Source organism: Solanum tuberosum, unplaced genomic scaffold, assembly GCF_000226075.1.
Source record: "Solanum tuberosum cultivar DM 1-3 516 R44 unplaced genomic scaffold, SolTub_3.0 scf00062, whole genome shotgun sequence".
Lineage (NCBI taxonomy): Eukaryota > Viridiplantae > Streptophyta > Magnoliopsida > Solanales > Solanaceae > Solanum > Solanum tuberosum.
In genome coordinates this window covers 1,115,377-1,131,263 of record NW_006238987.1, presented here as the reverse complement: position 1 = coordinate 1,131,263, position 15,887 = coordinate 1,115,377, and the positions used below count along the sequence as shown (strand labels likewise).

At 32.0% G+C, this 15,887-nt stretch overlaps 3 protein-coding genes and 1 long non-coding RNA gene across 4 annotated transcripts; 3 read left to right on the top strand and 1 right to left on the bottom strand.

The window, feature by feature from the left end:
- Positions 1 to 204: 204 nt before the first annotated feature.
- LOC102603701 (H/ACA ribonucleoprotein complex subunit 2-like protein) lies at positions 205 to 2,570 on the bottom strand. Its single transcript, XM_006345016.2, has 4 exons — positions 2,341 to 2,570; positions 2,191 to 2,260; positions 526 to 631; positions 205 to 416 (listed from the first exon to the last, which is right to left on the bottom strand). The coding sequence occupies exons 1-4, from the start codon at positions 2,474 to 2,476 to the stop codon at positions 255 to 257; spliced, it is 474 nt and encodes a 157-aa protein (XP_006345078.1). The 5' UTR covers positions 2,477 to 2,570; the 3' UTR covers positions 205 to 254.
- A 4,922-nt stretch (positions 2,571 to 7,492) lies between these two features.
- On the top strand, positions 7,493 to 8,788 carry LOC107060146 (protein STRICTOSIDINE SYNTHASE-LIKE 10-like). Its single transcript, XM_015307645.1, has 3 exons — positions 7,493 to 7,743; positions 7,899 to 8,168; positions 8,299 to 8,788. The coding sequence occupies exons 1-3, from the start codon at positions 7,493 to 7,495 to the stop codon at positions 8,786 to 8,788; spliced, it is 1,011 nt and encodes a 336-aa protein (XP_015163131.1).
- A 1,994-nt stretch (positions 8,789 to 10,782) lies between these two features.
- On the top strand, positions 10,783 to 12,117 carry LOC102588215 (uncharacterized). The gene is made up of 3 exons (XR_001473176.1): positions 10,783 to 11,030; positions 11,140 to 11,408; positions 11,538 to 12,117. It is a non-coding gene; the product is annotated as an uncharacterized lncRNA (long non-coding RNA).
- A 959-nt stretch (positions 12,118 to 13,076) lies between these two features.
- LOC102587894 (protein STRICTOSIDINE SYNTHASE-LIKE 10-like) lies at positions 13,077 to 14,527 on the top strand. The gene is made up of 3 exons (XM_006345141.1): positions 13,077 to 13,330; positions 13,604 to 13,873; positions 14,038 to 14,527. Exons 1-3 carry the CDS (start codon positions 13,077 to 13,079, stop codon positions 14,525 to 14,527), a joined length of 1,014 nt encoding a protein of 337 aa, XP_006345203.1.
- The last annotated feature ends 1,360 nt before the right edge of the window (positions 14,528 to 15,887 follow it).

The window sequence follows — 15,887 nt, the reverse complement described above, 5'->3', positions numbered from 1 at the left end:
AGTCCTTCAAATTTTAGGTTGAAGGACTTCGTTTCTTTTTGTTGTTTCGTGAATTTCTGATCAAGTTGGGGTAAAAATTGAGTGATCTTTCATTCCTTATGCCTTGTTACTTATCAGCTTTCAACTTCTTTATTCACGTGTATATAGTTAGATGATTGGATGGTGACGTAGATAAATAGCAGATACATAAACATGTTCCAAAACTAAGTAGAGGGCAATTAAGTGAAACCATCAATAGATCATAATTTTGTTTATCAAAACAAGGAGGAGGTGGTTTCGTGAATTTCTGATACAACTTGATCATACTCTTCCTTCAGTTTCTCTTGATCTTCTTGCCCAAGTTCCCCCTTAGTAGGCTTTGTCAATACCAAAACGCAGCAAGTTGGCCTCTTAGTGGCTCCAGCACTTGCAAGATCCTGAAAACACAGTTTTTTTATCATGATCACGAAAGTAACTCGCAAGATAACATCACAACACAAGAATGTAATAATATTAAGTGAGTATGAGATAAAAACTTCAGCTTACTTCTTTTGAAGGAACATAAATATATGGTATATCAGCTTCCTCACATAGGAGTGGAACGTGAGTAATGACATCGATAGGAGAAATGTTTCCAGCAATAACACACAATCTGCAATTCCCAAAAGACATATGATGTTCATAAGCTTGTTAATTCACAAATATGGCATGTAGACAAGTTCATGTCACAAATATTTCAGGGTAGAAAAATTTACCATTGAGCATAATTAGCAAGCTATGGAATTGCTTGTACAAGTGCTTATGGGCTATATGCTACAGAGCAGCTAATAAGGTACTGACTGATGTGGAAGAAGGCTTACCAAGGAAAGCATTAATTTTGACTCTTTACCGACAATTAGGTATATTGATTTAATTGCTTCCATTAAGACGAGTCTGGAGTAACTAAAAAGCCTAAAATCTACACATGAGCTATTCTTACTGTGTAAGTCGTAATTATACAGCCAGCTCTTTGTGTAAGTTATTTCAATATCATTTCACCAGGGGGGTCCACAGTTTGGTGAAAAACCAAACCAAATCGATACTTATTTTGTTTGGTTTGAAATTTTAAAAAATCAACAATATTTGGTTTGGGTTTAGTTCTACTAAAAAAGAAACCGAAAAAATAACAAATAAATTATTACATAAATTTTATAATTTATTTGAATATATAGGAGTTTTTCATAAAGATTTTATACTTTTATATCATTAATTTGATTTCAGTCTACTTATTTCATATGCACTAAAACACTTTTAAATTCTTTCTTAAAAAAATATTCTCCAAGTCTAATATATTGTCTATAGGAGTCTCTACAATTATATAAATTAAACACACTAAAGCTTCGAAATAGTGTTGAAAAATAATAGAAGATTCAGATACAATCATCTTGTTATAGTAGAGAGAAATTTGTTGATTCCTACTGTTCATTTAAAATAGTTATCGTATGTCTATTTTATTTTACTATTATCAACTTATCTTTAAGTAGTAATGAACCGAACCAGACCAATGGTTTTTATTATACTTAATTTGGTTTCAGAAATGTAAAAATCAACTAAATTAATTTAGTTTTTTTATTTTAATAAAAAAACTTATCCAAATAGAACCGGGAACCCCTACCTTCCAGGGGCATTATGGCACGGAACTCAGGTGCGGCCTAGGGCTAGAAGTACTTGTCCATCCATTTAAAAGTCTATTCTAAAGCATGAGGCTTGATCTAACACTAAGGGGTCGTTTGGTGTAATGGATAAGGGAAGTTAATCCCGGGATAAATTTTAAGTACCCTTTATAGGTAATAGGACTATCATACTACAGACTGAGGAGTGAGGACAATCATCAAGAAATACTCAATTTCCAGTTTTCAACACATGCTCACCAGAACTCTAACGATTTTGTGAAAGACGCACCACTTTCGTGATTAACTTTTTTGAGGTTGAGTTAGATTCAAAATTCATTTCTTTACAAGTTCAGTATGCCAGGGCGTGCATGTATTCGTGTCTAAAACAGGCATTCCAGAACAAGAAAGCCTATTACTCTCTCTGTCCCAACTCCTTCCAATTTGTGTGGTACCAATTTATATTTACAAGCTATTCAAATTTCGAGAGTGAGACAATTTAATTTTGACTATGAATTGACAAAGAGATCATAGATGAAAGAAAGAGAAAAAGTGGACTGACCCTTTATGACCGCGACGAATACTTTTCACTACCTCTTTAACTCCTCTCTTCAAGCATTTATGTTCCGTAGCTGAAAACAGAACAATGGTGTGATTAAACAAATGTTAAAAAAAAATCACAAATACTTGGTCCCCAGAAGTTTATGGATACCTCGCCTAACGAGTTTGAAGGTTCGTTTGCTGAGTTTTTTACCAGCGAGTGGTTTAGCAATAGGGGCTATAGCCATTAGCTTCTTTCTCTCCTCTTTTTGTGCCGTTTTCTCTACTTCGCTATCACTACCACCCATATCTCTCTTGAACGTAAAAGCAAAAGCAGGGCGTCGGTGTAGGGTTTAACGAAATGGGGAGAAGTTGGAACGCGATATCACTAGGGTTTAAGGACTAAGGAAATTGTTTTAAGTTGGGCCTTTATGGGACCATAAGGAGTGTTTTTTATCTTTTGGTTAGGGGTGTGCAAAAATTGAACTAACCAATAAACTGAATTGAAAAAAGTGTTATTGATTTATTGTTATTGGGTTATTAGATTAACGGTTTTTAATATTTTATTAAAAAAATTTATCAGATTATCGGTTCGATATTAGTTTTGAACATTGGGTTATTGGCTAAAACGATAACTGATTAAGACTAGTAATTTACTACATTTACTTGTACATAAATATTATATATTAATCTCAATACCTTACTAGTTATTGTTTTTTATCCTTTAACCTTCAATTCACACTTCAAAGTGACTTTTAGTTCACAACTTCACATTATGCAAAACGTCAAAATCTAAAGTAAGAACTTTATTCCTCTTATGGGTCCAATAAGAAGTGTTTTTGAATATTTGGCTCAGTTTAACAAATTCTAAAAAAGATGTTGCCTATCGAACATAAGTTTTAGTTGTAATGTTATGTAAGTTCAAGACATTTTAAAAAGTTATAGATAGTGTGATGTGTTACATATGTGTTATCTATCAGATGTAAGTTTTAATTGTAATGTTGCGTAAGTTAGTTAAGAGTAGGAGTGAAAATTTGAGCCCATATTAATGAAATGAGTTCATTTTGCTCATATTTAATGACTTGGATCACTCATATTTTAATTGGTTAAATATGGGCTTCAAGCTATTATAAGAGTCTCTACAGATATGGTCAAAATGGGTTAAATATGGGTATCCATATTGATCCATAATAGATCACTTAGTTTTCACTTTCACTCAAAATTCTTAATTGTGCTAAAAAATAAAAAAATTAATAGTAATTTTCAAAAATTCAATTAATTTTCAAACTTAATTGAAAAAATAGATTTTTTTTTTTGTTTTTGGAAAACAAAAAAAAAAATTGGGATAGGTTGGTGGAAGGGGGGCACCCTAGGGGGTTGGGGTGCTCCGGGAGGGGGTAATTTTTTTTATTTTTTTTTTGTTTTTGGAAAACAAAAAAAATATAGGGGTCGGTTGGTGGAAGGTGGGGGTGCCCGAGGGGAGGGGGTAATTTTTTTTTGGTTTTGAAAAACAAAAAAATTTAGGGGTTGGTTGGTGGAAGGTGGGGGTGCCCGAGGGGAGGGGGTAATTTTTTGTTTTTGTTTTTGGAAAACAAAAAAAAATTAGGGGTAGGTTGGTGGAAGGTGAGGGGTGCCCGAGGGAGGGGGTAATATTTTTTTTTGAAAAACAGATTTTTTTTGTATGGGTTAGAACTATTTTACCCAAATCATATTTGACCAAATCCATATTTACCCATATTCTATTTGGGTGGATTGTAATCCAAACCATTTTTGCTCAATCCATATTCAATCCATCCAAATTCGATCCAATCCAACCATTTGCCACCCCTAGTTAAGAGTTCATCAGAAAGTTAAAGATAGTGTGATGCATAACACTCAGAAGTTTCAGCTATATTGACTTGTGAAGAATTGAAGAACATATGCAAAAATGATTCAGTTCATTGTATTGAAATATCTCGAATTATTGCATTATAAATAAAACTAATTTATGCCCACAACTTATATTTAATGAGCGACAAAAATCATTTCTTATTTTTTTGCTAAAGCAAGATAAAAATTTTAAAATCACCATTATGAAGGTCATTCTTGCAGATCACCCCATTTTTGGGTCTACCCTTCATGAAAAACACAAATGAAACCCAATGTCTTTTTTGCCAATAAATCTTTACGGATTTTAATTTTTTAGCAATTGGCTAAAAAAAGTCATCAATCTAACCAGAATACTTTGTAATCGTTGTTAAAGTAATTATCTCTTTCATTATAATTTGTTTGTCTAGTTTTGATATGAGATATAGTTTAGAAAGTAAAAAAAAAAGAATTATGATCTTAAACTAAAAGATACGTAGAATGTATCAAAATATCCTTTAATTTTATGATCTTAAACATGTTATGTGAAAGATTGAAACTAAAGAGTTATCATATAAAGGAAAGGATTTTTTCTTAAAAAAACGAACCAAAAATAAATAAATAAGACAAACAAATTAATACGTATTTCTTCCGGTTCCAATGGAACCATACTAATGCCCGGAAAACTACGGTAGTTAAGATTTTTTTTTTTTTAAGCAAAACAAAACTTGTATTGCTGGTAAGTTCAACAAATAATTTTGATCCAAAAACAAAAAGGTAGTTAAGATTATGAAATGGTTCCTCATGGAAATATATGATTGTTTACTTAATTTAGGTAAGTTTCATCATTTACTAGGTGATGTGGTTGTAGCTATAGATCTTACGGCTTCCATTTAATTTCTAGAGTTCCATAGCAGAAGAATTTCGAATTATATTTCACTCGTATCCGTTTAATTTTTTTAGAGTTAATTTAATTATTTTTTGAAACTAAATTAATTTGATATTTTAAAATTAAAATGTAAATATTAAAAACTATATGAAAAGTATTATAAATTACATTTTTCTTCCTATCATTATAATGAAAAGATATATTTAAAAATATTGGTCATATTCATTGATTTGAGTCTCAAAAAACTAAACGTATTAAGTCTTTTAAGACGATAAAGTAATAGTTTAAGTTTGCTTGTACTTATGTTCTCCACGTATATAACCTACATAAACTAGGGGTGTATGTAGATCAAATTGATTAGGATTTTTTCAATATTAAACCAAATTAATTGTGTAAGATCTTTTTTAAATCTATAAATCAAATCAAATCAAACTAATAAACATTGAATTCTTCATCCTTGGATTTTTTTCGAGTTTTCCCTCATATAAAGTCTTCATACAAAATATATAACTTGTACTTAAAATATTTAGTGATGATATTGTACTAGAATATTCAACAAAAAGATAATGAAATTGTATAGAACAAATAATAAATCTTAATGAAAATGATTTGGGGGGGGGGGGGGGGGAATAAGAAATATAGTGATGAACAATTTTGATAAGTTGAAATGAAAAAGAGAAGTTGGTGAAATAAAGGGGATTTCGAATAAAGTGATTGACAAATCAAAGTTTGAGTTCTCAAACGAAAAAGAATGAAAAGAACTTGAGAAGAGGTGAAGATGATTGTAACAATGTTTTGAAAAGGTGAAGCCACTAAGCCAAATTGACCATACCTTAACCCTCAGCCCCATTACAAGCTTGAAATACCCTAGATATCTTGCATGAACTAGGTTGTGTGATGATTGGAAAATATAGGTAAACCTATTGGATGAAGCTTGCATGTATTTCTCTTTTGAGAGAGTGAGAGTTGGATTAATTCCTTATTTCTTTGTTGATTTGTTTTGGGGGGGGGGGGGGGGGAAGCAAATCTAATCTAAAGAATAAATGTCTAACATCATTGTCATTCCTAGCGTTGAATTGAATATCTTTTATTAGCGTTAGTATTGATTTGATCTTTATATAAATTGAATCATTCAAATTTCTAAGTTCAAGATTAAAATAACATATTAAAACACAAAATTATGAAAAACTTAAAGAAATATTTATAAATGAATTATAATATTTTTAAAAGTTGTATACATATTGTGCCGGGTTAATTTGATTCAATTTGCTATAGTTAAAATCAAACTAAATCAATTATTATCAATTTTTTTCACATTAAATTAAGTTATACCAAATTGCTAATCAATTTTTTTGTTCAATTTAACTCGAATTTTGTTAATTTTCTTTGTAGACCCCTAACACAAACCTACAATAAACTAGCAGTTATGACAGCCACCTTTGGACGTTTCCTATTTAAGGACATATCATTTTTAAACATATTGTATCAAATTAATTTATCATGATTTGGTACTTTTAAGTATGCTTTCTGTATTTTGCAGTATTATAGTCGATATTAATAATTTATTTGATTTAAATATACTTATATATATAAAAAAATATGATTTAGACTTTTCAAGAAGCACTTCAATTATATTATACGTACTAACACGTTATACATATGGATCTATTCAAACGAAAGTACAAGAAATCTCCTTTGTTAATCAATTACACAAAAAAGACATCTCAATCTTAATAGTGTAGTCAAAATTTAAACGTCTAAACAATTATTTTTATACTAACAGATTTATATATTTGTTATATTATAATAATATATATCAACTATATATAGTATGTAATTTTTTTACTATAGATACCGAATATTAAAAATATATCAAATATCATAATATTAAAATTTCAATATCTACCATATCATGTCCATAACCACATAAATATTATTGGCATTAAACGTATAGAACGTGAAACTTTCAAAATTTCAATTTCAATATGTATTGTATCATGCCACCATGTAAATATTATTGGCATTAAACTTTTGGGACGTGAAAGTTGGATGAATATTGACATTATTAGAGAACACAGATATGTCACAATGGAAATCTTCTCGTGCTCTTAAGAGCTTATCGCACCTCACCCTTTTGAAAAATTTATGATTAAAAGTTCATGAGTTCAGAAAAAATGACGTGATTTTATTATACGCATACATTTCTTTTTTAAAATAATAATCAAATGTATATACAACACTCGAGTCGACAAGTTTAGTTTGAATTTGCCCAAAAATCCACCTATTTGTCATGTCTAATAGATCTTTCACTAATAAATTTAAAATATAAAGAAGTAAACACATGTAAAAGTCAAGATTAAACATTTATAATATATACATAATTTTATTTTAACATTATGTATACTATATTGTATATGGTGTAATTTTTCACATAAAAATTAATTATGATAAACCCCTTGCACCCTCTAGCTACCCCCGACCCTAGCTAGATCCAAAAGAGGAAGTTAATCAAGAATAAGAGGCTAGGATAATGATTAATTTTGGTAGTATAAATATCAACAGCTGATTCTGTTATTGATACAACTCAAACATGGAAATTGTCTCAATTACGAAAACAACGTTACTAATTTTCCAGAGTTTGATATTCCTAAATGTCTCACCTTACCTTGTTCATTGCGCATTGTCGCGTCTCCAACTTCCATCACGAACCTTTGGCCCTGACTCTTCTGCTTTCGACACAAAAGGTGGCGGACCTTACACTGGTGTTGGAGATGGCAGAGTAATGAAATATCAAGGTCCAAATGTTGGCTTCACTGAATTTGCTATTACATCACCAAATAGGTAACTAAGTTCCAAGTCTAAGCTTCATTTTTTTCTTATTCACTCAATAATAAATAATTGGAATTAGCGACTGACAAATTTTCGTAGCTAATGGGCTAGCAAAGAAGTTCATAGCTAATTTTTGTAGTGCTTCTCCTTCTTTTCTCAGACTTTAGGACCAAGGAAAGATGTGAAGGCACAAATGACCCAATATCACAACCAATATGTGGAAGACCGTATGGCCTTGGATTTTACCGCAAAACTGGTGACCTCTATATAACTGATGCATATTATGGACTCTTGGTGGTTAAACCAAGTGGAGGGCTCGCGACACCACTTGTTACTAGCTTTGAGGGCACGCCTTTTGCCTATCTTGACTCACTAGACATCGACCAGGAAAGGGGAATCATTTACTTTGTAGATTCAGGAGCCATATTTCGAACTAGGTTCGTCACTCTAAAACTTTAATTTTCTCGTGGCAATTGAAAATTAGACTCAGAGTCCATTTAATTAGCAATATTGCAATTAACTGATTTTATTTTTTTATTTTTTAAAAATGAATGGTCTTGTAAGCAGCAACAGGCTACTAATTGCTCTAAGCGGAGATACAACAGGGAGATTATTCAAGTATGATATAGCAACAAAACAAGTCACATTATTACTAGATAAACTTTCAGGGCCAGCAGGGGTAGCACTCAGCAATGACAAATCATATTTATTAGTGTCGGAAGCTATTGGTAAAAGAATAACGAGGTTTTGGCTTGAAGGTGCAAAAGCAAATTCATCTGATGTTTTCGCAAACATTGATGGAAATCCAGATAACATTAAGCGGACTGTGTCCGGAGAGTTTTGGGTTGCTGTTGTCAGCGTGAAATTAAAGCTGTTGATCATTCCCACCATAATTTCCACAGGAAAAAGGATGAATCAGTCGGGAGAAGTCGTGGAAACGCGCGATTTCACAGCTCAATATACTAGTCCAAATGGGATAACTGAAGTTCATGAATATAATGATAAACTTTATATTGGGTTTTTAGACCAGAACTTCATTGGTGTTGATGATGTTTAATTTGATGTATGTCTTCTGTTTTCACTAGAATAAGCTTTTATGATTCAGGCAGCTATATGTATATTTATAAGAATAAGCATTTTCTACACTAATTAAAAATGCTGCTGATCTTCTTATTGTTGGTAATGGAGTATTTAATTAGAACTAATCTGGCCAGGTATTTAATTTGGTTCTAGAAATGTAAAAATCCACTAAATTAATTTAGTTTTTTTTTAAATCAAAAACTTATCCAAACCAAACCGCAAACCCTTACATTCCAGGGGCATTATGGCACGGAACACAGGTGTGGCCTAGGGCTAGAAGTACTTGTCCATCCATTTAAACACTATAGGACTATCATAATTAATACATGTACACACCGAGGACAATCATCAAGAAATATTCAATAAATTCCAGTTTTCAACACATGCTCACTAGAACAACTCTAACGATTTTTTTGAAAGACGTGCCACTTCAGTGGTTAACGGAATGAGTGGTGTCTTGGGCAGCTTTTGAGATAAAATTAGACTCGAGATTCAATTCTTTATGAGCCCAATATGATAGGATGTGCTAAAACAGACATTCCAAAACAAGAAAACCTACTACTCTCTCTGTCCTAACTATTCCCAATTAGATTTGTTGGGAGAGAGTAGTAGGCTTTAACGAAATGGGGAGAAATTGGAATTTGATAAACCACTAGGGTTTAAGGACAAGGAAAAAAACTTCAAGTTGGGCCTTTATGGGTCCATAAGGAGTGCTTTTGAATTTTTGTCTCAGTTTAGCAATTTTTCTTTAAGAAATGACATATGTTGCCTAGGACAATAGTTTTAATTGTAACGTCACGTAACTTAGTTTTTCTTCTTGAGCTAAGAGTTCATGACATTTCAAAAAGTTATAGATAGTGTCATGTGTTATGGTCAAAAGTTTCAACTATATTGACTTGTGAAGAATTGAAGAACATATGCAAAAATTGATCGGGTTCATTGTATTGAAATGTATCGATTTCTAGCATTGTGAATAAAATTAATTTATGCCCATAACTTATATTCGATGAGCAACAAAAAATATTTCTTAAATGTTTTGTTAAAGCACGGTCAAAAATTTAAAACCACCATTACGAAGGTCATTCTTGCAAATTACCCACATGTGTTGGGCCTATTCTTCATGAAAAATACAAATGAAACCCAATGTTTATATGGAAAAATCACCACATATTTAATTAAGAGTTGATATTACAACTTTTAAATTTATTTGTTTTGCCAATAAATCTTTGCAGATTTTAATTTTTTACCATTTGGCTAAAAAAAAGTCATTAATCTAACTATAATACTTTGTAACCATTGTAAAAGTAATTACCCCTATGTTTTAATTTATTTGTTTGATTTTGACTTGACACGTAAGTAGTTTTAAAATGTAACAAAAAAAGGGTTTTTGAATCTTATAATCTGAAACGATAATAGAATAAATCAAATTGTCTTTTAATTTTGTGATCTTAAACATGTCATGTGAAAGATTGAAATTAAATAATTGTTTTAAAAAGAAAGAGACATTTTTATTTAAACAGACTAAACATAAATAAAATAAACAAATTAATACGTATTTCTCCCCGTTTCGATGGAACCACACTAATGCATGGAAAGTTACCGCAGTTACGATTTTGAAATGGTTCCTCAGGGAAATATACGATTGGTTACTTAATTTTGGCACGTTTCGTCACTTACTAGATTATGTCGTTGTAACTATATAGATCTTTCGGCTTTCATTTAATTTATAGAGTTTCATAGCAGTAGAATTTAGAATTATACTCCATTCATCTATGCTTTCATTTTTCAAAAGTCAATTTAATTAATTTTTGAAATTAAAGTAAATTAATTATGATAAACCCCTTGCACCCTCTGGCTCCCCTAGTACTCTAGATCTAAAAGAGGAAGTTAATGAATAAGAGACTAGGATGGTGTGCAATTGGTAGTATAAATATCAACAGCTGATTACGTTATTGATACAACACAAACATGGCAATAATCTTAATTACAAAAGCAATGTTCCTAATTCTCCAGATTCTTATATTCCTAAATGTCTCACCTTACCTTGTTCATTGTGCATTTTCACAACTCCAACTTCCATTACAAACCTTTGGCCCTGACTCTTTTGCTTTCGACACAAAAGGTGGCGGACCTTACACCGGTGTTGGAGATGGCAGAGTAATGAAATATCAAGGTCCAAATGTTGGCTTCACTGAATTTGCTATTACATCACCAAATAGGTAATTAATTCCAATTCTAAGCTTTTTCTTTTTCTTATTCACTATTCAGAACAAAATAGGAATTAGCGACTGATAAATTTCAAATTTCATATATATTATGTATGTTTAGGACCAAGGAAAGATGTGATGGCACAAATGACCCAATATCACAACCAATATGTGGAAGACCGTATGGCCTTGGATTTTACAACAAAACTGGTGACCTCTATATAACTGATGCATATTATGGACTCTTGGTGGTTAAACCAAGCGGAGGGCTCGCTACACCACTTGTTACTAGCTTTGAGGGAACGCCTTTTGCCTATCTTGACTCACTAGACATCGACCAGAAAGGGGAATCATTTACTTTGTAGATTCAGGAGCCATATTTCGAACTAGGTTCATCACTTTAAAACTTTAATTTTCTCGTGGAAATTGAAAATTAGGCTCAAAGTCCATTTATTTAGCAATATTGCATTTAACTAATTTTATTTCATTTTTTGAAAAACTGTATGGTCTTATAAGCAGCAACAGACTACTAATTGTTCTAAGCAGAGATACAACAGGGAGATTGTTCAAGTATGATATAGCAACAAAACAAGTCACATTATTACTAGATGAACTTTCAGGGGCAGCAGGGGTCGCACTCAGCAAAGACAAATCATATTTATTAGTCTCGGAAGTTATTGGTAAAAGAATTCGGAGATTTTGGCTGAAAGGTGCAAAAGCAAATTCATCCGATGTTTTCGCCAACATTGATGGAAATCCAGATAACATTAAGCGGACTGTGTCCGGAGATTTTTGGGTTGCTGTTGTCAGCGTGAAATTAAAGGTGATCATTCCCACCATAATTTCCACAGGACAAAGGATGAATCAGTCAGGAGAAGTCGTGGAAACGCGCGATTTCACAGCTCAATATAAGAGTCTTAATGGGATAACTGAAGTTCAAGAATATAATGGCAAACTTTATATTGGGTCTTTAGACCAGAACTTCATTGGTGTTGATGATGTCTAATTTGATGTATGTCTTCTGTTTTTACTAGAACAAGCTTTTATGATTCAGGCAGCTAAATGTATATTTACAAGAATAAGCATTTTCTACACTAAATAAAAATGCTGCTTATCTTCTTATTGTTGGTAATGGAGTATTTAATTAGAAGTTAATAAGAACTAATCCGGCCAGGTGTTAACCCCTTCTTTAAGAGATACTCCTATTCGTTGCGAAAAGGTGTAATCAAATCAGTCACTCATGCTTGCATTACGGCACGGTATTGGGCCTTTTTCAGACTCTACTAACGCGGGAAGTTTTGTGCATCGAACTGACACCTTTTTTTTTTTTCTTTTTCTTGAAAAGGTATGTTAGTTACTAGTAGATTCTCTATAAATATTCACGCGTGAAAAGAGCACTTTGAAGAATCTTCCTCCCCATCCCTCTCTATATGTATACATGAAGTTTCCTACACTTGAAAACAATTGAAAGTGCCCCAAATTTTTACCTAAAATATTTGAAATGAATTAATGATCAAACAACTATTTACAACAACCAACATATACTCAGTGTAATCCCATAAAGTGGGTTTTGGAAAGAGTAGAGTGTAGACATTACCACTATCTTGAAGGTAGAGAGCGTGTTACTAATAAACCAGTCCAAAGCAGTATAAAGAAAGAAATAACAAAGACAATCTTGACAAAATACAATAAAAGACCTAACAAATCGTCCTGAACAATAGTCATAATAAAATAAAATGGTAATCGAAGTATATATAACTCTCCACTAATAAAAACCAAACACAAAGGACAAGAAACTACAACAATAATACTACGACTAATAGTATAGAAGAATAAGCGAGACAACACCTCCTAACCCAATCCATGTCCTTCATAACCTTCTATCTAAGGTCATGTCCCCGGTAATTTTCCGCATAAGGAATTTCAAATGAACCCCTTCCACACTCTAGTTCTACCTCTAGATATAACAGAGGAAGTTAACAAATAAGAGGCTAGGGTTGTGAGCAATTGCCAGTATAAGTATCAACATCTGATTATTCAATTTGATACAGCATACACATGGAAATAGTCTCAGTTACAAGAAAAACAATATTTCTAATTCTCCAGATTTTGATATTGCTAAATGTCTCATTTTACCTTGTCCATTGCACATTTTCAACTCTCCAACTTAAATTACAAACCTCAGGCCCTGACTCTGCTGCTTTTGATCCAAAAGGCGATGGACCTTACGCATGTGTTGGAGATGGCAGAGTAATCAAATATAAAGATCCAAATGTTGGCTTCACTGAATTTGCTATTACATCACCAAATAGGTAATTGAATTCCAATTCTAAGCTTGATATTTTCCTTATTCACTATTAAAATAAAACAGGAATTAGCTAGCAATAGATAAATTCCGTAGGAAAATCTTAGTAGTTTAGTTGGTTGGTTACGCGAACTTTCACTTTATAGATAAATTTCGTAGCTAAACAACAAAATTCATAATTTAGTGATGGATTAGCAACGAAGTTCATAGCTAATTTTGTAGTGCATATCCTTCTTTTCTCAAAGACTGATAATTTTTGTCATATATTATGTATGTTTAGGACCAAGAAAAGATGTGATGGCACAAATGACCCAATATCACAACCAGTATGTGGAAGACCGTATGGCCTTGGGTTTTACGACAAAACTGGTGACCTCTACATAACTGATGCATATTATGGACTCGTGATGGCTAAACCAAGTGGAGGGCTCGTTACACGAGTTGCTACTAGCTTTGAGGGCACACCTTTTGCCTTTCTCGACTCACTAGACATCGACCAGGAAATGGGAATCATTTATTTTGTAGATTCAGGAGCCATATTCCGAACTGGGTTAGTCGTTCTAAAACTTTTCTCATGTCAATTAAGCATGTAGATAGTATTTGGTTGAAGTTTACAAAAAATGAGAATATTTGAAGTTGAAATTGAAACAAGAGTATTTGAAAGTTAACTTATGTTTTGTTTTAAAATTTTAAATTGAATTGTCTTGTCAACAGCAACAGGCTTCTAATTGCTTTAAGCGGAGATACAACAGGGAGATTGTTCAAGTACGATATAGCAACAAAACAAGTCACATTATTACTAAATAAACTTTCAGGACCAGCAGGGATCGCACTTAGCAAAGACAAATCATATTTATTAGTCTCAGAAACTATTGCTAAAAAAAATCGGAGGTTTTGGCTGACAGGTGCAAATGCAAATTCATCGGATGTTTTTGCAAACATTGACGGAAATCCAGATAACATTAAGAGGACTGAGTCGGGAGATTTTTGGGTAGCTGTTGTCAGCATTAAATTAAAGTACTTGATCGTTCCTGCCATAATTTCAACAGGACAAAGGATGAATGAGAAAGGGGAAGTCGTGGAAACGCGCGATTTCACAGCTCAATATAAAGGTATTAATGGGATAACTGAAGTTCAAGAACATAAAGGCAAACTTTATGTTGGGTCATTAGACCAGAAATTCATTGGTGTTGATGAAATTTGATGCATGTCTTTTGTTTTTACAAGAATAAGTTTTATGATACAGAGTATCATGTATTATCTTATTCTATATGTTAAATAAAATGCTGCAGAGACCTTTCTTACAACATCACGATTGTACTATCTGCAAGTGACTTATACACCTTATTGTGATTAATATATACTAGATCTTTATTTTCCTTGAGAGTCTATCGGAAACAACATGTTTACCTCCAAGAGGTAAGAGTAGTCTGTGTACTCTCTACCCAATCCAGAGCTCATTTAGTGGGATTACACTGAGTATATTGTTGTATATGCCAGATCCTATTAATATCCTTATATCTCTTTGATGAGAGAACTCAAAATCATTCCATTTGGACAGCAAAAGAAGAATGGTGAGGTGGGGGAGGAATCATAGATTAGCAAAAGCCATTTTGTGCTATAACTTAACTTGTACATTTCCTTTTAATTGATGCATACATAACATTCCCATGAATTTCATGGAATTAAAGTCCATGTTAAATTTGGATAAACTCTTAAATTCAAGAATTATCAAGCTCAAATCAAAATTAGTTGTTTTATTTTAATATGTACTTAAATTGAAGTCCAAACTTTACTTAGGATAGTCTATTTAATGGTGTTCCAAGATGTGAGCCAATTTTACTAGCCCAAGGTCCAAATATCTTAGAGCTTGTTCTCATCACGTCATGTCATATGCATGAGTCAATATGATCACACCAAATGCAAAGATATGTGGCATACCAAGTTAAATCACATACCAATAAAATCATGTCAAGTTTGCAGATGACATTGTTATGATCAATTAAATCGGAGTTTACCACCAAATTGAGATGATTAGTTGGTATTTGGTAATTCAAATGGACCAATCAAATCAATCGAAAAAGTCCACTTACGCTCAACTATATCCCTTTATACAACTTTAAAAAAATAGATATTCAACATTATTGTCATTCCTAGGATTGAATAGACATTTTTTTTATCAGTATTAGTATTGATTTAGAGCCCGTTTGGATTGACTTAAAAAAAGTAACTTTTAAAGTGTTGGAACTTATTTTTAAAATAAGTAGTTATGTGTTTGGATAAAAGTGCTGCAGTTGAAAAAAAAGTTGTTGATGTGTTTGGCAAATAAGTGCTGGTATACACTTTTTTTTATCAAAATGTCTGAAATACCCTTTAAGCTGTTAACATGATAAAAAGTTGATTAATTTAAGGTTTTTATACTTAAAAAAAAATTAAAACAAAATTAATTTATGTTTTACATCCATAAGTAATAATATTTTTCTATCATTCACATATTTCTTTACCACCTTATAAGAGGAATATAAATTCATATTTCAGAAATAATAATAATAATAATAAAATAA